The sequence below is a fragment of the Schistocerca piceifrons genome, chromosome 11 (genome assembly GCF_021461385.2).
Source record: "Schistocerca piceifrons isolate TAMUIC-IGC-003096 chromosome 11, iqSchPice1.1, whole genome shotgun sequence".
Lineage (NCBI taxonomy): Eukaryota > Metazoa > Arthropoda > Insecta > Orthoptera > Acrididae > Schistocerca > Schistocerca piceifrons.
In genome coordinates, this window is record NC_060148.1 from 10,988,778 (window position 1) to 11,012,534 (window position 23,757).

The 23,757-nt window shown below is 42.6% G+C and overlaps 1 protein-coding gene across 1 annotated transcript in view; it reads right to left on the reverse strand.

Moving 5' to 3' along the window:
• LOC124720212 (Golgi integral membrane protein 4-like) overlaps positions 1 to 23,757 on the reverse strand; it is a 140,723-nt gene that overhangs the window by 70,168 nt on the left and 46,798 nt on the right. Inside the window, exons 5-6 of the mRNA XM_047245535.1 lie at positions 17,616 to 17,774; positions 10,236 to 10,382 (exon numbers count right to left, since the gene is read on the reverse strand). Coding sequence (XP_047101491.1) covers positions 10,236 to 10,382; positions 17,616 to 17,774 — 306 coding nt within the window. The remainder of the gene's footprint in view (positions 1 to 10,235; positions 10,383 to 17,615; positions 17,775 to 23,757) is intronic.

Below are 23,757 nucleotides of genomic sequence, written 5' to 3' on the forward strand. Positions count from 1 at the left end.
GACCAAGAAGAAATTCTGCTGGCCTGAGTCCACAATTTCTGTCAATCGTATCTTCGGTGTTCTTGTGGAGTTATTTCCACGGCAACTTTCATCCCCTGAAAAATATTTCTTTATATCTAACCAAGAAGCGACACACCAATTTTCACAAATTTAGTTTTAAAAATTCTTTTAATGTAACGATGTATTTCCTCAAAAATTTTCATCGCCTATTGAACTTCCTCAGGGATGGAATCTACAGAAGCACCAAAACACGTATTTTTTAAATTTGTAACTGAGAATCCAAATTTCAATTTTCATAGATTTTGCTTTAAAAATACTTGATAAAAAATCTAATCCCCTATTTCACTCCCTTAGGGTTTTAATTTGGAAAAATCCCATTTTAAACGAAGCCTACAGTACAAGTCCCACATCTTCTCCTAGTTTCTATACTTGAGCCGTTTGGGTTGATGAGTCAGTCAGTCAGGATATTGATTTTATATACAGGGATTAGAATTAATACATCACACTAACAGAAGTAAGTTTGATAGACATTTCTGTATGTGTCACACTCATTTTCTTAACAAAAGTAGATGCACGGAACATAAAGAATTAATGTGTGGAATAAAAAAGAGTTCCACTAAGTACGGAGGAAGCTGTCACCACGACAGATATGTCGAAAACTACAAGACTGTTCATCTCGCACATACCTGTGACACGGATGCAGGACATTTTGAACGCTTTCAACAGTCAAACACCAACAGTAACATCGTGACCATCTTTGAGTGGCTTAAAAATTCACAATTTTTGTTACTTTTCTTCGAGTTGTTGATGTTCTAACAGTGAAATTTGTGGGACACACAGTATAATCTGGTATAGCCCTGGAATTCTGGAGCAATTCCAGTCTAACTCGGTATATGGATCAGTTACTGTAAGAACACGTAAAACAAAATCTACTTCTACATTACTTTTCTTAACCAATACGAGATTTGGATACTCTAACAATCTGTCTGCGGCAAACAGTCAGTCGGCGTCGCTACACAAGGGGTGGGCAGACACGGCTTATTAGCCAACACGAGACCCGACCTTATCTGCAGCAGCGACAACCGGCACGGCGGCAGACGGAGACGGCGCCGGGGGTGGCTTGGCGCCCACGCCGCCGCCGGGCGCCTGCCGGTCCGCCCCGCCGCGCGCGCTCGCCGTGGACCGCGTCGACAGCTGGCGCTGTGGCGCGCCCCGCTCCGAGGGGGCGGCTCGCGGGGCGGGGCCCACCCCCTCGCCCGCCTCCCGCCGGTGCTCACACTGGGCCAGACGCTCCTGTGGAAACAGAGTGGACCGTCAAAAAAACTCTCAGACAGTTACTTTCTCACAGTTCTCGTATTTCGCAATCTCGAGCTCTCCGAAGACTTCCTCCGTCACTGTCGTCAAGTGATTACATTTCAGTTGGCTGTTAGGTATGCTACGTGCCAGAATTATGTCGCGAAGACATCACCGACTTCCAGAACTTCCGTGTGCTACCAGAGATTGTGCAGAGGCCTACGACTAAAGAATGTCGGCAACAGTGCCAAATGGAACCAGTACTGCTATCAGTGTTTTTTCCATTGCAAACACTGACACAATCTCTGCTAGCATACAGATGTTCCATAACTTTGTCACGTCTCCTTTGCATAATTCGGCCACCTACATACGAGGGTACCGTGTGGTCCAATTGTACAACAGTTAAGTCCTGACGTTGAGGACAGTGGAAGTTGTTCATTGCTAAAGTACACAAACAAATGTAACACAGCAAGAAAACTGAGAAACACTTATCCAACACTGTTGCTGTGAAAAACTATTTTCTCAAACTCCTTCAATTTGATGGACAAATATTCAATTAAATAGTCTTAGCATCTTGAATATAGTATACAAGCTTGCCAACTTCGTATTTAAATTTCTTTTTCACTTATAGCATGTCTAGAGACTAATAAGGAGATGTGGCCAGGGGTGGTATTAACTTTTTAAATCCCCTATTCAGTAGGGGGGAGGGTGGTGGCGAGAGGGGGGGGGGGGGAGAGAGAGAGAGAGAGAGAGAGAGAGAGAGAGAGAGAGAGAGAGAGAGAGAGAGTGAGTGCGAGTGTTGCATAATTTTAATCATTCTGTTTCTGTTAACTTTTTTATTTGCTCTTATTTTATAAATTGTTTTATTATTTTTCATTTGGAATGTTTGCCCAAGTGATTTAAGTTTTTTTTTTACATCTTGAAATATTTTAACATGTAAAAATATTCATCGATCAGTTAAAAATAAGAGAAAATAATCTATTTACAGAGGCTGTGAATCAGTCTCAAAAATTTATTTTTTGTTACAAGATATACTTGTTTCTGGATAGTAACCCCCCCAACACACATTAATAACAAATTTTTCTCACACGAAGGACAAAATAACACAGAAGAAGACTGAAACGAAAGGAGGTTTTACAAATAAAACAACATTCCAGCAAAATAAGTAATAGAAATAACACAGACAAAAATATAAAATGGTGGAAAGTAATTAATAATTTGCACTTACATCAGAATACAATGCACTGCAATAATTGAACGAAACCGTCATGGACGAAAATAAGTGTCTTTGTCACTGTCTGCACAGTGACTGATTATTCACAATTGTCGTTTATCTTCTGTTCATCCTATGCACGCATAATGAATGCATTATAGAATATTGAACAATGTTTACTGAAAACACGATAATAATATAAGAGTTCCCATAGTGGTGATCCTTGATCTCAGGGGAAAAAATAGAGCACCAAAGGGAAATGCGCCATCAGAAGCAATGGATCAAATGATGCAAGTGCTGGAAACAGGAATCGGAACAGAATAAGGCTTACCACTTTACCACAGATCACCATCCATGACATTTCACCACAAAACCACTCAACAGATATAAATACGAAACAAGGGAGTATATACGCATTCTGGTCAACTTGACCTCAGCTTTGGTTCATTCAAGCTGAATGCATATTTAATCAACATTGGGTGTTCAATAACACTGACAGATTTAATATTGAGGTTTAGCATCTGGATTTAGGAGCGACTAAGAAAACTGATATAACCTTATCACGGCAAAGCTACAGTGAATTAAAGGAAGCTCTCGTTCGGCACTACACGCTGTCACCAGAACTGTGATTACGTAAGATTTTCACAGATGAAAACGTAGGCAATAAGAATCCATCACAAGCGCTCAAAACTTTACGTACTGTTGCAAACCGGCTTTAGTGAGGTTTCCACGTGAGCAAATATCAGTAACAGTCGAGACAACGGTGCAGGGACAAGCAGAGAGGGGCAAGCTGAGCCACTGGTTCTGTAACGGGCACAAATACTTCTCACTGACAGCATCCATCAGCCGAAGCCACCGCGGAGCAACTAGCAGCACAAGTGCTGAAACTAAATATGCAGGTAGCCACACACAAACAGCAGCTGCAAAGTTATATGCAGTTGTTCTTTATCTTCTGTTATTTATTCATCCTACACTTTTATAACAAAGTTCACTGTCAAATACTGAACAATACTTATTGTGAACAGAAAAGTTCATACAATGATTAAAATGATGCACAAATGGATTAGAAATGAAAAAACAGTTTAAATCAACAAATGAATAAAATTAGTGATCACAGTTGTTTTGATAAAGATGTAAAACAGATTGTACCAGCCAAACACTGCTACACAGGGAAAACTGCTGCATAATGTGATACTTGGCAAAAGTTTTGACAATGCTACTCAGCAATGACATATCTCTATAGCTGCAGCAAATATCTCACATATCTGTCTTCTACAATACAGTCTCATTAAGTCAGTAATTCTCAACTTTTTTTTAAAAAAAGAAAAGAAGAAACCAGACTAGTAGCTTTTAAATATTTATACTTAGAAGCAACAGACAAATCATAACAAGAGGGATAATAGTAGTAGGAGAGACAATTGAGTGTGCAGGCGAGCAAGTAGTGCTGGCATAATGACATTACTTTTCTTAACTAATACTGTTCATACAGTATTGGCTCTGGGGCCACTTTCTAAAGTGAAGAGAATCAGCAAATGTGATACTTTCTTCAAAATATCATTGGGAATACAGTAAATCCTTCAGGTACTTAGAAAATATAATGATGAATAACCCGGTCCATGCTGTACAGGTTGCCTACCTAATGACTCCCAGGGGCAACCAAATTTGATTTCCAGTATTTCAGACAATTATTTGCCAAAATGCTGCTATACCGTATTTCCTCGAATCTAAGCCGCACTCGAATCTAAGCCGCACCTGAAAAATGATACTCGAAATAAAGGAAAAAAAAAATTTCCCGAATCTAAGCCGCACGTGCTTCGTCTGGTTTGAATCGATTTCCTTATTTTGCTTTGATCTGATAAGTGCCGTTTTCTTTGTTATACGTGTTTACGTCACTCTAAGCTGAAAATGCGTTACTGTACTGTGTCATGAATTGTTTGTCGTATTCTGATAGTGCGTGTTTACGGCCTGTCGCCGCTCGCTTTTGTGCGCGCTACCGCCGCTTACAGTAAAAAAAAAAAGAGAGAGAGAGAGAGAGAGAGAGAGAGAGAGCAATCGTCTCATTAGCGAAACAATGGCAAGAGACTGCTATTTGTTGTTACTTACACTGCTGCTTTCTTTAATAACGATCAACAAGAACCAAATGATAGAGGATGTTCTGAATGAGAGTTTAGCGAAAATTTTTCTCCGTTTGAAAATCTTTGCGGCCGCTTCTTTAGTGCATCAAATTCTGCACAGAAATTAGTCATCTTAGATTTAAAAATCTAGTCAGTTACCGTGCTTCATTTCTGACAGTATCACTATTACGCATAAGGATAATACGAATATAAACATGACACGATACGTATATTCTTCCGCGTTTGCTGTTGTCTCACTCTAGTTTCGTAGTTTATTGGGCAGACTGAATTTAAATAAGATAGCAGCAAACACGAAAGAATACATGGCGAAATGTTCATATTCGTATTATTCTTATGGTGAAGAGAATACTGCATGTGATTCACATTTCATCAGGTTCCTATTAGCAACCACCTCTTCTCGCAGGTAGGAAAAAATTCTGAACGTAGAGTTGGTCATATTGACAAACATCCCAAACAATCTTACCAGTTGGATTTTCGTATTAAATTGAAATTCTGCTACATTCGAAGATGAACAATACGAAATTTGTATTTACTTCGTTGGATAATGTATGAAAATGCAGTGGTCGAAACTCGGGGCGGAGAAAAAAACTCGTCTTCCACCTTTTTTTTTTTAATTTATTTACTGACGCAGAGGTTTTGGTGCCAGTATTTATCTTTGAGCCTGTAAAGCATGTCTGTGTAGCGCTACATATATTCGACGGCAGAAGTTAGTTGTGGCGGCACCTACCAACATTTTTAAGAACCTCCGCTTGCTTTGCACTCGATTGTAAGACGCAGGCGGTTTTTTGGATTACAAAAACCAGAAAAAAAGTGCGGCTTGGATTCGAGTAAATACGGTAATCACTCATTAAAAGATAAACTGCAGGTTACAGGTCTAACACAGTAAAACAAGCAATTACAGTTAGATTTTCTGTATTTGTCTCAAGCCATTGTAACTCACTGTGCACATATTCCCAGATTATATTCATCCAGCATTTGACCCGGAAAGCACTTAGCAACGTCAAACAAACTTTACAGATAATTTCAAAACTTTTTCAAATGGTTCCTCGCTTAATGTCAAATATTTAACACCTTATATTTGTTTTGTAAATAAGAAACACCTTCTATTACTGATAGGACGTTTTATATTTACAAAACAAATATTTCTGTGCTTGCTGTTGAGGATGGCCACACAAACAAATTCATCATTCAACACCTTAACTCTCAGAAGCGAATATTAGTATTGGCTCTGGGGCCACTTTGTGGAAGCAAAGGTTAACAGAGGGTTGCACCTTTTAAAACGGTCGTATGCATTAGTTAACTTTTCATTTCAGAAAAGGTATAACTGCAACATAAAAATTTTGAGTCTTAGCGGGCCACAAAAAAACTGTCAGTAGGTTGCCCATGGGCTGCTATTTGTCAATCCCTGCCTTAACTCATCTGTAAAGTAATTAGAGGTTTGAAGTTGTTTTATATATGGAAGCTCGAGTGAAGACAACAGGGTTTACTGGTGTTAAAAGAAAATAGAGGGTGACTCAGCTATACCTATCTGGCAAGAAATTGCTTCCCACAATGAGCTGTCAAACACAAGATTGGCAGGAATAGAGCGAGGAGGAGTTTGTAGCAGATAGTTGTACAGCTGGGGCAACCACGTTACAGGTGTATCTGTGGAGAGGCCAGATTAAACAACAGTTCCTGAAGAGGAGTGGCAGCCATTTCAGTAGTTGCAGGCGACACACACTGAACAATTGACAGATCTGGTCTTGTAACATCAGCCAATATAGCCTTGCTGTGCTGATACTGCAAACAGCTGAAAAAAGGGGTAACTAAAGCTGTTATTTTTTTGTGGCAATATGCATCTCCAGCACGGCATTATGATGATAGCATTCTCTCAAGTAAAATATTCTGGAGGTAAAATAGCCACAATCGGGACCTCCAGAAGGGGCTACTCATCAGGAAAAACAAAACTGGTGTTAACAGGTCTGAGAGTGAAATGACAGATCCTGTAACTTGGTAGGTAAGTTAGAGAATTTAAAAAGGGAAATGAATAGGTTGAAGTTAGGTGAAGTGGGAACTAAAGAATGCATTCTCTCTCTCTCTCTCTCTCTCTCTCTCTCTCTCTCTCTCTCTCACACACACACACACACACACACACACAAAGTGTGCCAAATTACTGAAAAATTTGTCATTAGTTTAGAGAAAGTATCAAGTTCAAAAATAGAGCTACAAATTTAATTTTGATTGTAGATTTTAATTCTATAGTATGAAAAGGTAAAACAGAAAAAAATAGTGGGAGGAAACTGGCTGGCTGACTGAAGGAATGGAATGAGAAGTAAAGTGATTGCAAACACTTGGGTTTAAGAACCATGAAATAAGATTGTACACATGGTAGACACGTAGACAATGGATTATTTCCGGTAGATTATGTAATTGTGTGCCACATATTTAGAAATCAGATTTTTAACAACAAAACATTTCAGGGAGAATTTGTGGAGTCCAACCATAATTTATTTGTTAGGACCTGCAGAACACATCTGAAAAATTTATAAAAATGTAAGAAATTAAGAAGTCAGGAACTAGATAAATTTGAAGAACCAGAAATCATTGACAGTTTCAAAGTGAGCATTAGGCAATGACTGTCTGCAATAGTTCCTCACAGGCAACTGCATGCCTTTCAGAGATGAAATAGTGAAGGCAGCTCAAGATCAACAAGGCAAACAAACAACACCCAGGAGAAACCCTTGAGTCACACACTAGATACCAGGTTAACTGAATGAAAGGAATAGATTTGAAAATGCAGCCAAGAAAGTAGGCAAAGGCAAGTACTGAAATCCAAAAAATGTGACTGACAAAATTCAAAATGGGAAAACGGGTGATTAGGAAGTAAATGCAAGACTATAGAAACACAAATGTTTATGGGAAACATAGATGCCTACAGAGAAAGAGAAGCAGCTATATGAGCATCAAGAGGTCAGACAGCGATTCAGAACCCTGCAAAGAAGGGAGGGATATATGGGACTCAAAGCGGATGACAATATTACAAAAAGAGTAGAGGACAGAGGTGCAGACGATAATATGGGAGATACGACACTGTGAGAAGAACTTGACAGAGCACTGGAACATCTGTGGTGAAACAAAGTCCCTGGAATAGAAAGCATTCCCACAGAATTACTGAGGTGCTCGGGATAGCCAACCGTAACACCTGGCACGAGGCAGGTGAAATATCTGCAAAACTTCAAGAAGAATGTAATAATTCAAATTCCAAGGACAAAATGTACTGACAAGTAAAGAGTATTAGCAAACTGTAAGTTTATTATGCAGTGGCTGCAAAATGCTGACAACAATTATTTACTGAAGAATAGAAAGACAAGTAAAAGGTAACCACAGAGAAAATTAATTTCAGTTCATGTGAATTGTAGGAACATGTGTACAGTAACGATTCTATAGCTTGTCTTAATAAGATAGACTGAAGAAATCCAAATCTACATGTATGGGATTCAGAAAAAAATCTTTAACAGTGTTGACTCGATATACAGTATTTGAAATCCTAAAATTATCAGGAAAATGAGACAGGGAGCGAAAAATTAGATCTACAACTTGTACAGAAACCAGACTGAAATCTTAAGAGTCAGAATATGTGACAGGTAACAATTAGAGCTTCCATTTCACTTCATTAGAACAGTGGAAAATTCAGTGTTTAGTTCAGAGTCAGGAAAGGAGATTCTGTAACGTCAAAACTATTCACGACAGTCATACAGGAAACTGTGATGTTCTGTAACTGGCAAAGTGAAGAAGCAGTGTGTGTTAATGGAACATATCTGAACCATCACCACAAAACTAATGGTATTTTACTGTCTCTCTCTATTACAGACACAGTTTGGCTACAAAGAGAAAGATTTAATACACCAAGTGTGAAAGTTGTACTTAATACCAATTATAATAAGACTAAAATACGCTGATGAAGCAAAGCATTACGACCACTACCCGTCACCAGATCAAATGCCACACAGTCGTGCTGCACCCATGTGACACAGTATGGAAAAAATGTAAGTGCAGCAGAGAAGAACGCAGAATTATTCTAGCGACGATACGGGCCACAAATGCAAAAACCCACTGGCATGAACAATCTCGAAAGAAGGCTGGTCATTATGGCCCAGCACTTCAGAATGAGCACATAGGAAACAGTGAAGCCGGGTGGCTAATCACATGGTACTGTTGAAAGTAGCAGTGGAAATTGGGTGGAGAATAGTGGGTACGAATAGCCGAAAAGGTGTCAGATGTACACATTTCATCACACAAAATGGACGTCGGAGGCTCGTCCACTCAGCAAAGCAGGATAGGCGGCGATCTTCTGGCAGATCTGACTTCTGAGTACAGTGTTTGTCAAGGCACACCACTCCGGACACACTGATGAAATTGTCTATTACAATTGCAGAGGACAGCGGATCACTCAGATTGTACTGCAGATCAATGGAAACGTGTTGCCTGGTCGGATGAATCACAAATCACATTTCTCGTCACACCAGGTCGACTGTCTCATCTGGCTACACTGTCATCCAGGAATACAACTGCTCAAAACACGGCCGTACTACGGACACGGACGATCGGGGGCAGTATTATGCTACGGGAGATATTCACCTGGACTTCCGTGAGGCCTACAGTAGTAATCAAAGACTGTGATAGCTGGGAACTGTGGACCACCTGCATCCCTTCACGCTCGCCACCTTCCTCAACGGCGATGGCATCTTCCGCAGATTGACCGACTGTATCAAAAGGCCAGAATTGGGCTATACTGGTTTGTGAAGCACGATAGTGAATTAATATCGATGCCTCGGTCACCAAATTCGACTGATCTAAACACGACAGAATACGTCTTGTGGGAATAACACGACCTGTCGTACACACGAAGTGACACACACCTCCAGAAATGCACTAAAGATTTGTCAAAACCACACTACTCAGAATCACATGGTTGACCACCAAACCATTAAGCAGGTGGTAGTAATGTTTTGGATGACAAGTAACAACCGAGTTATACAACCAGTCAAGAGGTTTGGTATTTAGAGTAGTTAGTGAAAATGACTGTAGGGAGCTGCAAAATCAAGAAGTAAAAATGTCCTACAGTGCTTTTGGTAATCTAAATAGAATTTTCACAATTAGGTCCTGACGGTGTATGTGTGTGTGGAAAGGGATGTCCGCAATCCACGTGTATTAGCAATACTGTGGCAGTGAGATGTGGACTATTAATGGAAAAGAAACCCACAAACTGAGGGTTGCTCGGTAGACATTAGAATGACACGTGATGGGAATTACCAGGAGAGACGGAGAAACAGAAAAATGAGTCAGGGAACAGACAGTAGTCACAATGACAATGAGAGGTGGGGGGGGGGGGGGGGGGGAGGCGTGTAGGTATGAGAGGAGGGTGTCAGTCAGAGAGGGGGAGTTCTCTGCCGGATTTCCAGAGGTTGGGAACGACCGAGATGACGAATGGGCGGTAGGTGGGGAGGTGACATCACGTGCAGGAGTCAGCGATGCACGTAGCTAGTGAACATAATGTGTGGAGAAGTGTGGGGGAGGGAGTTATTCGGCTCGGCAGTGGGCGTGGCGCACCGCACCTGCAGCAGCTCCCTGTCCTGGGAGAGGCGGTCGACGTCACGCTGCTTCTCCTTGAGCCGCGCGGCGCCCGAGCGCACCTCCGCCAGCGCCTCGCCGTGCCGCTTGGTCAGGCTCTCGTGCTCCTGCTCCAGGCGCGAGAACTGCGTCTGAAAGAGGGAGGCGTCCACCGTGAGGACGAGCTGTCTTCGCCTGTTCCCTCTGCGTGACAAGTGTCGCCGACTCCTGAACTGTTTGTGTGTCTCGACAACTGGATTTTTGTATTTAAAGCCGCAAGATGCAACTCTCAAAAATTCTGCAGAAAACTGATTTGAAGTTTTTAAGGTGGGTAGGACGTCAAACAGACTGACTTGGAGCAGGAGAGGCACCACAGGACATTTCAATTTCCACTGTCTATACTTTTACAAATAAATTCATAACACTTTGCCAGCATGATCAGGAAGGATTCAGAATTCACACTATTAGCAGTGGAAGTTGTAAAACATGACGTAATAATTTTTTTAGATGTGAAATTTCATCACTTTTTTCCACTTACTAATGCCAGCATTTATTGCTATAGGTACACTTTTCTTCATAAATAAGAGAGATTCTTCGATGAATTTTGCACAGCAAACAAACCATACTTAACGGTGTACGAAACTCTAGAATTTTCCAAATCTATTAAAAACTGTGGTAAAAATTGAGGTAATTAACACAAAAATTTGTGTTTTTTTTTTCTAAACACGAAGTTTAAAATACAACAGCTCATTCGTTTTTTCATAAATTAAATAAATTCTAGAGTTTCATGCACCTGTGAGTATGGTATGTATGTGGTGCAAAATTCATCGAAGAATCTCTCTAGCTTATGAATAAAAGTGTACCTGTAGCAACAAATGCAGCCATTAGAAACTGAAAAAATGATGAATTTTCACACGCAAAAAAAAAAATTATTTTGTTATGTTTTCGAGTTTTATGAATTTATTTGTAAAAGAATAGACACTGGAAATTAAAATGTCCTATGATGCCTCTCCTGCTCCAAGTCGGCCCGTTTGACGTCCTACCCCCTTAAGTTTTCCGAGTGTCTTTACTGCCCTAAAGCACAGATGGGCAACAGATCTGATTTGAACACCAGTTTTTGAAAGCGGAGCTCAGCCAAGGGCTGTACCTTCTAACATGATTGCATAAATTAGTTAACTTTGCATTTCATTTGAGAAAAGGTATGAATTGTTACACAAAAATTCTGCTGTCTCAGTAGGCTGCACAAAAAGCGTCGGAGGGCTGCTATTTGTCCACACCTCCCCTGAACTGTGGTTCAATTTTTTAACTGGCAATGTGGCTACGTGGTAGAATGTTCGTCTGCAAGTGGGTGGTCTACGTTCAATTTCCACCTGGTGCAAATTTTTAAATGAAGGTACATATTCTAAGAGCATTTCTGTGAAGCATAAACTGCATAAAGATGCTAAAAAAATTGGTAGTGCTCGAGAATCCTAATCGCCGGTTCGAGTCTCGTTTTGGTCACGCATTCATTCTTATTGTTTTGGTTGAATATGGGAAACATCTACTTATTTTTAATTACGTACCAGAGGCAGAATTTTAGTTTTGATTGCAAAGATAAATTCTTAATTTCCCACATTCTATAAGGGATTGTTATTAAAGTTTGTTTCAATTAATGAAAAACATAACAAATTATGGTTTTCATCTTTATGTCTTTTACCCTTCGTGTAAATGCACGCCGAAAACGTGTCTTCATTTAAAGACACAGACATCGTACACAGGCCACACTGCCCATCACACAACTGATGTTACTTTCAGGTATTAAATCACAAGGAATAATTACAAAGCCGGTTTTCTTGAGAAGTTCTGAGTGTTGCATCCCACTCTTTTGTACGAATGAGATTTCAACTTTGAACTTCATCTACCGCAAATACAGAAAATCCAACTGCTACCGAGCGAGGTGGCGCAGTTGTTAGCACACTGGACTCGCATTCGGGAGGACGACGGTTCAATCCCGTCTCCGGCCATCCTGATTTAGGTTTTCCGTGATTTCCCTAAATCGCTTCAGGCAAATGCCGGGATGGTTCCTTTGAAAGGGCACGGTCAATTTCCTTCCCCATCCTTCCTTCACCCGAGCTTGCGCTCCGTCTCTAATGACCTCGTTGTCGACAGGACGTTAAACATTAATCTCCTCCTCCTCCAACTGCTATGTAGTATCCTTGTCAGTAATAAAGTGCCATACTACGGATCTAAAAGTCTTAGGTTAGTTCCCCACAAGATCTACAGTTTCTAGTTGTCACTTATCACGTCTTTCACCTCTGACAATTTGAAAAATACTGAGCTGCACCATGGGTCAAAGTCAACACCATACTGTGGGCCCCCCTATTACAACTGGCAGGGCAAATCAGTTCAGAGATCAGAGGAAGGCAATACCATACCAACCACAGTATGAAAGGTTCCTAGAAGATCACTGCAGTGTTCAAAACACTCTTTAGGTTTATATCAGTGTTAGTATTTCCTTTTTAAGTATCTTTGTGTGTGTGGTATCACACCCAGCAAGTACCTTTCATAAAGAGGCTAAGTGAGTAGAAACACTGGTTTCCCTCCAGGGTTTCCACCACTCTCATATCAGAAAATACAGTAACTTACACAACCACTACAGACTTCTCGAGAGAATTAAACCTGAACAAATAATTCCCAGGGGTATTTTAAATACCATCCCATTAAGCCACAGCATGCAAGGGGCAAGTGCAGCCTCGCGCCCCCGCCTACTCCCTGCCAAGAAATAAAAAAGTTTGCAAACAGAACTCACAGCCTGGTTTCTCAGACAGACACCTGTACCAGTTTCAGTCATCAGAGCTCCCACTATGTGGACAGTACACACATCTCCTCGTCTCTTACTGGCTACCGGTAGTCGATGTGGAACCATTAAAGAATACAATCAGTTCTTATTTATTAAACGGAGTGGTCTTTTTATTTAGTACAGCACAGATTTTCAAATTTTTCCACATATTCTGAGGTCACCTAATGACGACACAAGTTTTCCACGCTTGACAGATGTCGCAGGTACCAAATGTGTGCACCAAAATTAATTCAATTACTGCAGTCGGCTACAGAAGGTCGACGGACCATGGTATTCCGTCGTGGAAGAGCACTAAACTCCCTGGTCTCTGTCAACAGTGGAAATGTTAAAGAAAAAGGAAAGGACTGCATCATGGAAATATCATAAGCAGTTCTGATGAATATATATTCACAGAAAACAAATTCTGGTCAACCGACGTTGTTTAAGCAAGGGGTTATCATTACATCACGTTAAAAGAAAGTTCCTTGGCATCAAGTACATAACAGCTTTTACTTGCAGCATTTGACACACACACACACACACACACACACACACACACACACACACACACACCAATTGGCTCACGTATTTTACATCAGTCATCGACTGCAAAAATTGACAGCCCACTCCAGCATTCAGCATATTGACTGGTGAAAGTCTCAGCATAAATTGAGAACTGTGAGTACAGGGATATTGTGAACAAATAAACGACAGCTTTTGGTCATTCTTTAAATACAATGAACCTATTCAGCACGGTTCGGTTAAAACATTAAAAAAAAGGACACATTGGATTCAATCGTACGGGGCCAACTCAATCTTCGTCTTTGTTGAAGGCAGTCGGTGGTTGTTTTACGATACATAATAAATACTAATGAACAATATGATTAAATGGTTAACTGTCCGGAAGGTGTTTTACTTTAAATGAAGGAGGAACACAAAATGCTAGTGTTGATACATCTTATGTGAAGAGGTTTAGCAGAAAATAAAGTCCGAGAACCCAGCAGCAAAATCATCATCAGAGTTAGCATTTACAGAGAATGAATACCCACATCTACAGAAAGAGAAAAAGCAGCACCCCACAGTAAAGTGTGAGAATGAAGTAAGCCACAGTGTGGAACAGATGCTGATCAGGAGCAGGAGTGCCCAGACCAGTGACAACTCCAGCATTGGAAAGTGGGGGAGAGAAGTGGGGAAGTGGGGGGGGAAGTGGGGAAGGAAGTGGGGGGGAAGTGGGGAAGGAAGTGGGGGGAAGTGGGGAAGGAAGTGGGGGGAAGTGGGGAAGGAAGTGGGGAGCAGTGAGGGGGGGGGGGGAGCAGTGGGGGGAAGTGGGGAGCAGTGGGGGGAAGTGGGGAGCAGTGGGGGGAAGTGGGGAGCAGTGGGGGGAAGTGGGGAGCAGTGGGGGGAAGTGGGGAGCAGTGGGGGGAAGTGGGGAGGGAGTGGGGGGAAGTGGGGGGGGGGGGAGTGGGGAGCAGTGGGGGGAAGTGGGGAGGAGTGGGGGGAAGTGGGGGGAAGTGGGGAGGAGTGGGGGAGTCGTGGGAGTGGGGGGGGTCGTGGGAGTGGGGGAGGGGGTCGTGGGAGTGGGGGGTAGTGGGGGGAGTTGGGGTGTGTGGGGGGAATGGGGGGAGTGGGGAAGTGTTGAGGGGGAGTGGGGAGTTCAAAAAATGCCTCTGAGCGCTATGAGACAAGATCTAAGGTCATCAATCGCCCAGACTTAGAACTACGTAATTCTAACTAACCTAAGGACATCACACACATCCATGCTCGAGGCAGGATGAAGCACCTAGAACCACTTGTGGGGACAGGGGGCGGGAGGGGGAAGGGAGAGAGAGAAAATCACAGTCTGAAATGAATTCATTCTTATACGAATATTTTACCAAAAGAAAAACTGTATCAGGTTTCTGACTTTTTGTAACATCCAATGCACTCACAAGATAGTCCAACCTGTCCAGTTGCACCAAAACCTCCGTATTAATAAATTTGTGTCTGGAAATATTTTTTAATCCAATGCAGAGTTTATGGCAGCTGTAGATGTGTGTTCTGCAGATTTTACATAATCACACTTCAGGGCTGCCACGTGATGGAAGAAAGTGTGTTGACCAAAAAATGACTGTGGTGAAGGAATCAAAGAGACCAAATGCTGCACAACTGCTCACAGGTTTGTCCGACCTAGCACCTCGGGAATGTCAAATAACATGAATTAACAGTCTTGACGATAGATACCAACTATCCCACAAAAGCACAACCTCGAAAGTGTCGAGAACTGGAATTAAGTACAGAATCTAGAAACATACATCAGAGCCCCACGCACCGCTTCCACAGGGACCGTGAACACTAGACGGTACTAACGACAGGGCACGCAGAGGCGTTCACACTCTCAGTTTGACCGCTCTCTGTATGTAAATGGAATGGGTAGAAGCCCAAACGTGTCGTACCGTGCTAAGTACCATCAGCCGTGCACTTATCGGTGGTTTTCAAGTGTAATGGCACTGCCCAGTCATGTACGAAATACGTAAGAAACTGCTATGGACTCACATCAGCTACAGCTGGCCAGTAAGCACAATGTGGTGGTGTTTAGATTATAGAAACAAGTACACAAAAGAACTGCAAGACAGGATAGTCGTGCTCTGCAAAAACGGCACCGTGCAGGATAAATATCCAGAAGGGAGAGGAAGGTGCTACCACAATGGGACTACAATAGTGTTATCAGCTACACAAGCAAGAGCAGGGCAAGAGCTCGACAGACGTGCCCCAGAGCAGCACAAACGACTGCGAATGTCAAGGCAGAGGCACTCTGAACCCGGCAGTAATATCACGACGCCACGGCTACACTAGACAACGAGACAACCGGGTGCCACCGGCTGCTGCCACGGGTTCGAGACCGGGACGGGGCAGCCACCTCTCGCACAGTGTCCTCCCCGGGGGACTCGGCGTGGCCGGCCTGCCGGCAGGCGGCCGGTCGGGAGCCGTGCGTGGCAGTCGTCCCTTTGTAACAATACGAGTCAAGATAGATGTAACCGAACTCCAATAGCGTATTTGCCTCTACCGGTTACGGTAGAGAGATCGATATTTCGGTCCTGTCTTTATATTTATATATAATATTGCACAAATAAAGGCTGGGCGAGTGTAAAGCTATCGTTAAAAACGCACGCCACGCGATTAGTCACGATTTGGTCGGTCATAATAACAATAACACACTTTTGAATACAATTAAAATATAACAGCGATACCTGTTTAGTGTCATTGCAAATAATATGTAGTAAATTAATGAGTAAGGTAGCCGATCCAATAAGAAGGCCGTTTGACTGGCCATCTCTGTCGGTAGTTGTGACACGCTCATCCACCAGTCGGGGTACTCGGAGATACGTGCCAGCCGGGTTCGTCGCCGCCTAACAGGAGACCGTAAAGATCGACGAAGTACTGTCCGTGCGGTGTTACTCGCACGTTAAGGGGCCGATCGACACGACGGGCAATAAAACGTGGGTTCGTCACTTTGAACCGGAATCGAAACTGCATTTCCTCCGAAGAAAAAGTTCAAAGCTGCGCCCTCGGCTCAGAAAGTCACGGCGAAGGCCTTCCGGGACTCTGAAGGGGTTACTCTGCTCAATGTCCTCCCTCGTGCCACAGCAATTAACACCGAAGTACACTGTGCTACCCTCAGGAAGTTGAAGAGACTACTTCAAGAGTTCGGTGCCACAAAAATGTAAATGAACTTCTCCTTCTAAATGACAACACGAGGCCACACAGAAGTCTGTGCACCCGATAGCAGGTCCTCGTCCACCTTACTGTTCGGATCTTGCACTTTCTGCCTTCTATCTGTTTGGCCCAATGTAGGATGCACTCTGTGGGAAGCAGTACACAGGTGATGGTGAGGTTACTGACACAGCAAGATATCAGATCCAAATTCGACCAGTCGAGTGGTACCGTGCGGGCCCTCCCAATAACGTATCACAAGACACTGAACGGATATTACGCTGAAAACTGGATTTTTAAGCGAAAAGAGTGGGGGATACATAATATGGTGTATCGGACTCTCGAGTAAAACCAAACGTGCTTACAGAAAAAAAAAAAAAAAAATGTGTTGCATTAGTTACCGAATGCTGCTCGCAGATGTAGCGTACAATAAAAACTGTTTCCCAGTATCCACCTTCAAACGGGTGTACGAACATATGAAGGGGTTTGCAGAAGAAATCCTAATTTCACAACAATCTGTCTGACCACATCACCTGTCGTGTTTTTGCACACAGAACATGCTGGTAACAAGTATTTCCATTTGTATCAATAGAAAGAACATACTACTTACCACACAGGACTCACCAAACAATGGAATTCACACCATCCTTTCACAATATTGCCTACTATACAATTTGCTTTACCTAATTGCATGTATAATTTTGTCTTTGGATTGAGCCAACATGTAACACCCAACAATTCAAAGTGACAGTATTGCGGCCTAGCATTTTCTTACGGTGACCCCACAGTGCCTACAGCGCGCCACTTCTGAGGGACGTGCTCTGCCGATGCTGCCCGTCCACTCCACCCCACTCCACAAAATGCTGCCGGCACGCACCTTCAGATCCTGGAGCTCGGCCGCCTTGGATGCCCGCAGCTGCGTCAGCTGCTGCTGCAGCGCGCTCACCGACGCCTCCAGGCCGCTCTTGCGTTCCAGCCACTCCAGCCGTTCTGTACGCAGCTTCTGCGTCTCCTCCTCCAGGTCTCCGTGCTGGCCCTGTGAGCGACAATTAGTGTCCTGTCATCAGTCTGCCGGCTACGGGCGTGCGTACTATTACAGTTAAACTGGCCGACAAAAAAAGTTAAGCAGCCCGAAGACGCCGTCAGATCCCGATGAAACTCCGTACGCGTACACACCGCAAGCGGGTACAGGTCGAATGACCGCCAGACTCTATTACTGTCGTCCGTGTCTAGTGTCACTAAATAGCCTCGTACGGTAAATGCGGGGGGATGTCGACCGGTCACTGTGAAGGACACAAAGATGCCACGTACTCGTATCAGACAGCGTTATCAGCTCCTGACACCACTTGAAAGGGACACTACTAAAGGTTTGCGTTTGACCAGCCGGTCAAACTGTGCAACGATCAGATTTACTGGTAGTTCAGATGTGACTGTGGTCCTACATCAGACTACTTGTGATAGTGATGGTTGGTGTACTCATTGTCACGGTTACAGTGACTACGTCTGACAACCGTAACAGAGGACCACTGGTCTGTAGCGCCTCCACATCTGTGGCTGCCATTCCGGAACGATGAACACACTTCCTGCAACATACCGTGCCATCCTGCAACATGTCAGCAGCCAACAGCAGCCGGGCTACGGAATTACTGGCCCCGTAATGACAAGAATGGTCGCCTTTAGAGTGTTGCCGTGATGGGGAACCCTAGACCGTAGTGTGTTCTGCACCACCCCAGAGGGTCAACACCGGCAGCAACTCGGGAAGAGGTCCCGTTCTTCCGACACTTTGGGGAAGAACAGTGGTATTACTCTGGGCATCACTTCGTGAGGAGCCTTCGTGTACGACTACAGGTGCGGCCGGTAGTCATTCGGCAAACTCTGACACGCGATACCGTCACAGACGTCCCGCTGCCTCACACGCTACCTCTAACGGGACTGCACTGTGACAGCATTTTTTGACAGGACAATACTCGTCTGTACACAGCATGTGTCTCTACAGACTGCCGGTGCGATGCCGAGGTACTCCCGCGACCGACGAGAGCCCCGGATCTGTCACAAATGGAGCACGAGTGGGACCGGCTCGGCTGTCAACTCCACCCTAGTGCACTATCCGAGATCAGTAGTAGTGGGCCACCTCATCTAGGAGAGGATACAATACCTTTATGGCCCCTTGCGGCCCGAATCAGTGCGTGCATCCGAGCCAGAGTGGGTGCAACGTCATACAGATGACTGGGCTCACAGTGAGTTTCATTTCCATTGCTCCTCCCTTCCTTTTGGGTGCTTCACATTTTTTTGCCACACAGTGTATTCTCTGTTTACTTCCATCCACAGTCTGACATCAATGCAGAAATGACAACTATTCTGCACGGACTGTCGGTCTCCGGTCCGAAGAACAGTTTTAGTAGCTCTCGACATAAGATTCCCGGTGACATCATCTTCCCGAGCAGTCCGCATCTGGAGATCTGGGGACCGTCAGTATATTTTACCCAAAATGATACCGTCATCATTAAGCGACACGGTAGAGCTGCACATCATCTGTATCCCACACGTTCAGCCGCTCACACCGAGGCTGTGGCGGCCGATGTTACAAGGTCGGATCGGTCCGTCGTTCAAACTGTTGCCCCGGAGGTAAATGGATCTTTATTCATTCCTCTCAACAGAACATATAATCTTTACGTCAACAATGATTATATATTTCATACGCACAAACTGCGGATCTTGCCGAGGTCGGGCAAATTCGTTGCCTTGGCAATACAGACAGCCGTACGGTACGTGTGTAGTCACACCGTATAGGTATCTGTAGAGAGGACGGACTAAACCGTGGTTCCTGAAAAAGGATGGCAGCCTTTTTAGTAATTGCAGGGGCAGCAGCCTGGATGACATACTGATCTGCTCTTATAACATTAGCCGACAAGCCTCGCTGTAATGGTCTACATGGGCTCGTTGTGATGGCATTGCAAATAGCTGAAAGCAAGGGGAAACTACAGTCATTTTTTTTCCTCGAGGGCGTGCAGCTCTACAGCACAGTCCAATGATCAATACCCTCTCAGGTAAATAATTTGCATGTAAAATTGGGCCCTGCTCGGACTGCCAGGTCGGAACAACTCAGGATGATGATACATTATCAGGAATATATGCCAACCAGCTCAGCAGATGATGAAGAGGCTGCAAGAATGTTTGACGAGGTAAAAGAAATTTTGCAGACAGCTAAGTGAGACAAGAAAGTAACTGTGACGGGGGACTGGAAATCGATACAAGAAAGGGAAGAGAAAGAAAAATGTTGGAGAACAAGGACATGTGACGGGGGGGGAGGGGGGGGGGGGGGAATTAAACTAGAAGCTGGCCGGTGTAGTTCTGCACGAAGTATAACTTAACCTTTGCCAATATTTGATTTAATAATTGTGAAATGAGTTTGTATGCGTTCATTAACAGTTTTTCACTATCAAGCTCATTTTAAACAAAAATCTATTGTAACTCAGTCCCTCTTCATCGTACGCTACAATTTGACCTGAAATATTTTATAATTATAGATCTAGAAAACTATAGCTCAAAGAAAATTTTCTGAAAATAGAGATAGACAAACATCTAAAACAGAAAACTGTGTCACATCAATCACAGCTTAGATTTCTCTGAATGGAGTGAGATATTAGAAATTCGGGTTTTGCTACGAACCTTTTATCTGTTGAGGTTTTCCGAGTCGCATGTTGGGGAGTCTGAAGATGAAAGACTGCTCTTCTGAATCGTGTATTTCTTCCCTTCTGTATTGCTATTTCACTTGTCCCCCTATCCCTACATGGGTGTGAAATGAGTTGGGAGCAGCTCACATGTACTTTCTACAGCATGCGAGATTTAAAATATAAAATAAGTGATTTAATGTACATTAAAATGATGTTAAAATACATATTACTTGTAGGTTAGAATACTAATAAACTTTTATGAGTTTTTCTTAAATGGTAGTAGATGATTTACTGAGAAGTACATAAATAAAACTGATATTTGCCACTGGAGACGAACGGGGTGCTGCACATTTTGGGGTATTTCGAGAAGAGAGATTATGAGAAATGCCATTTATTGATTTGTGAGAGAAATGAGTAATAGCTGTAACAAATTCTTGTGGGACAGAGTTTGGGATAGACACGAGGACCCCAGATTGAGAAGTTGTAAGGGTGGGGATCAGAGTAAACCTGACACAGGTAGGAAAATGTGTATTCAGTTAAAGCAGGAAGCACCGGTATGTCTCCGGTCACATTTCGTCCTCAGCTTTAGGAAGGTGGGTTTCATTGGGAAAGGGTGTGGAGAGTGTGTGGGTGTACAGACTGTGGGAACGTGCTGGAACACGTGTGCAAAAGTACGAGAGTCAATAATTAGAGATGTGACAATTGGGTGGTCGGTGTCAAGTTTGTGGAAAGTGTACCAAATCAGTACAAGAGAGGAGAATTTTAAGATACAGAGGAAGTTAATAATTTCATAACGATTCGAGTGGGAGAGGGTACACAGATCCAGAAAGCGAGGCAGCGTGCATGGTATTTGAGAATTTGTAGGTAGAGGTAGAAGTTTGGTAAAGCAGTAAGCCAGGTGATACTGGCATATCAGAGGTTAGGTCAGACGAACACAACGTATTTGACGTGTACAGTGGAGAGAGACAATCCCTACACGCAGCGCGTTAGTAGGTTTGGTCCACTGTTATCAGATTATGAGGTGATTAAAGTAGGAATGGGAAATGACACGACTGAAGACACTGAAACTGGGACAGGGGTTAAAAAAAGTTGTAGCCTTTCACCTATTCTGTTTAACTTACATTCACACAATTTAGTTAAAAACTGCTTCCAATCAAACAACAGTGTGACACTGGGAGGAAGGACAAATGAGTGTTTCAGATTTTCCCACGATGTGGCATTACTGAGCAAAATGAAAAGGTCATCGACAATATGTTAAAATAACTGAAATCGGCTGAGAGGAATATGAGATAGAGATACGTGTGAGGAAGACTGAGGTAAAAGTTTTTACAAGGCAAACATTGAAGACAAAAGGAAATATGCAATGCATTAGGGGAAGAAGTTGATAATTTCACCTAACTAGAATGCAAAATTACCAGTAATGTGAGACGTAATCGAGAAACAAAAAAAAAAAAAAAAAAAGACAGCTTTTACCAAATAAATGTTAACTGAAGGAGTAGTATTTTCTTGGCCCCTTAAATAAGCAATTATGGAAATGAATAGTGAAGTGTTTCATTTGGAGTGTTTACCCGAGCGGTTCAAAAAACGGATACTGCAGCAGGGAGTGGAGGAATGCTCACAGGCTTATCAGCTGTGGATCTGGATAAGAGTGGAAGGTGAGAAGTGGTCAGATACAATAAGGAACAAGGTTGTGTTACACCGTGTGAATGAAAATTGAGGCAAATCCTGGGAACTACTGGTGTGGTTGTAACAACAATGACACTGTACTATTGTACATATAAGTAATTTTTTTTTCTTCTGATTTTTCGATAAACTTGTGTAATTGATGTTCTAATTTCATTTTTTTTTTTTTTTTTTTTTTTTTTTTTTTGTCATTATGTTAAGAAAACTGAAAATAAGTTTCAATGTGAATATTAATGTTTATGTCAAATGTCAAGTAATATTGTAATAGAATTGAAATGTAACAAATGTTGAAACTATTGTAAGATGTTGAAAATTGTAACTGTGCGTCTGATCCATACGTAGGCAATGTGTTAGGATATGTAGAATGCAAAATCTCAGGTGATTACCCTGTCTGTAAGGGAGCGGTAAAAGGTGGATGGCAGGTGAGCGCGGGAAAATGCGCGCGGGCGCTGCACGGCACAACGGGCTCAGCAGTAGTTGTTGGAGTTTGGCACTGGTTTGAGCAACACGTTCTGGAGCGAGGAGGCTCTCCTGGAAGACGTAGCACCACTGAGCCTCGGGTATGCCGTTACAACACCCACACAGCATGGCAAAATTCCATAGGTACTAAATGGAAAGGTACTGCGACGCCAAGAAGAATTAAAGTCCCGATACATCGAGAGCCATAGCTGTGGTTGTATGTGTGCTCTGTGCCTCGCCATTTCGCCGCCTGCCAACTGCCGCGTCGATACAAGCAGGTTGAAACTTTTAGTACTGTATTCCTATGGATCAGAGAGTGAACTGTGTTTGGTGCAATAATAACCTAAATTTTACCAGAAATTTCCCATCATTTAATTATGCTCACAACTAACCTACACAGGGTCCTTTCCAAATAATGTGCAATCCCACTGTCCCGAAATGAAAAATTAAAGTTTGTGTTAATAATAATTATTTGCAGACCTAGCTATGTTAGAAAGGTGTTTAAAGAAATGTTTCGTTAATGAACCAGTAAATGAATAACGAAAGTCTAACGAAGTTGAAAGATAACTTTAATATTGATATAGTAATGAAGTTTAATTATTTCAAGACAGATATAAAGGTATTTAAATGAGCAGTAAATAAGATGAAAAGAGTAGTAACTTATATACTGGAAATCTTGAACGCATAATAAATTCAGTAACCATTTTTTTAAATACAGCGATCATAACAATTTCAGGGTCCCCCCCCCCCCCCCCATTCATTTGAATCCTTAAGTGTTCTAAATTGGTTTGACCAGCAAAAGTTAAAGTCAATACAAAAGACAAAATTTATCAGTGTTCTACCTTTATCAAAATTCACATTTTGTGTGTGGCTCGAAAGTGCTATTTCTAGGGACACTTATGCCCGATTTTAATCAGATTAATAGACAGTGTAAAGTTTTGTAGTATACATTATAGTGTAGTGCTATGTATTCACGGTTTTTCCATATCAATACAGAATGTGAGACTATCAGTTCAATAGATTTTCTGGTTCTAAAATTCTACTATATTATGCAGTGTTAGAACTTGTTGTTTTGCATGAATATATACCAACTTGTACAGGGAAGAAACTCAGTTAATGCCTAATTAGCCTTGCGACCGACCATATTATTAACAAATTGGTAGCATCTTCAGGGCCGCTTTTGGTCCATCTTGACGTGTAATT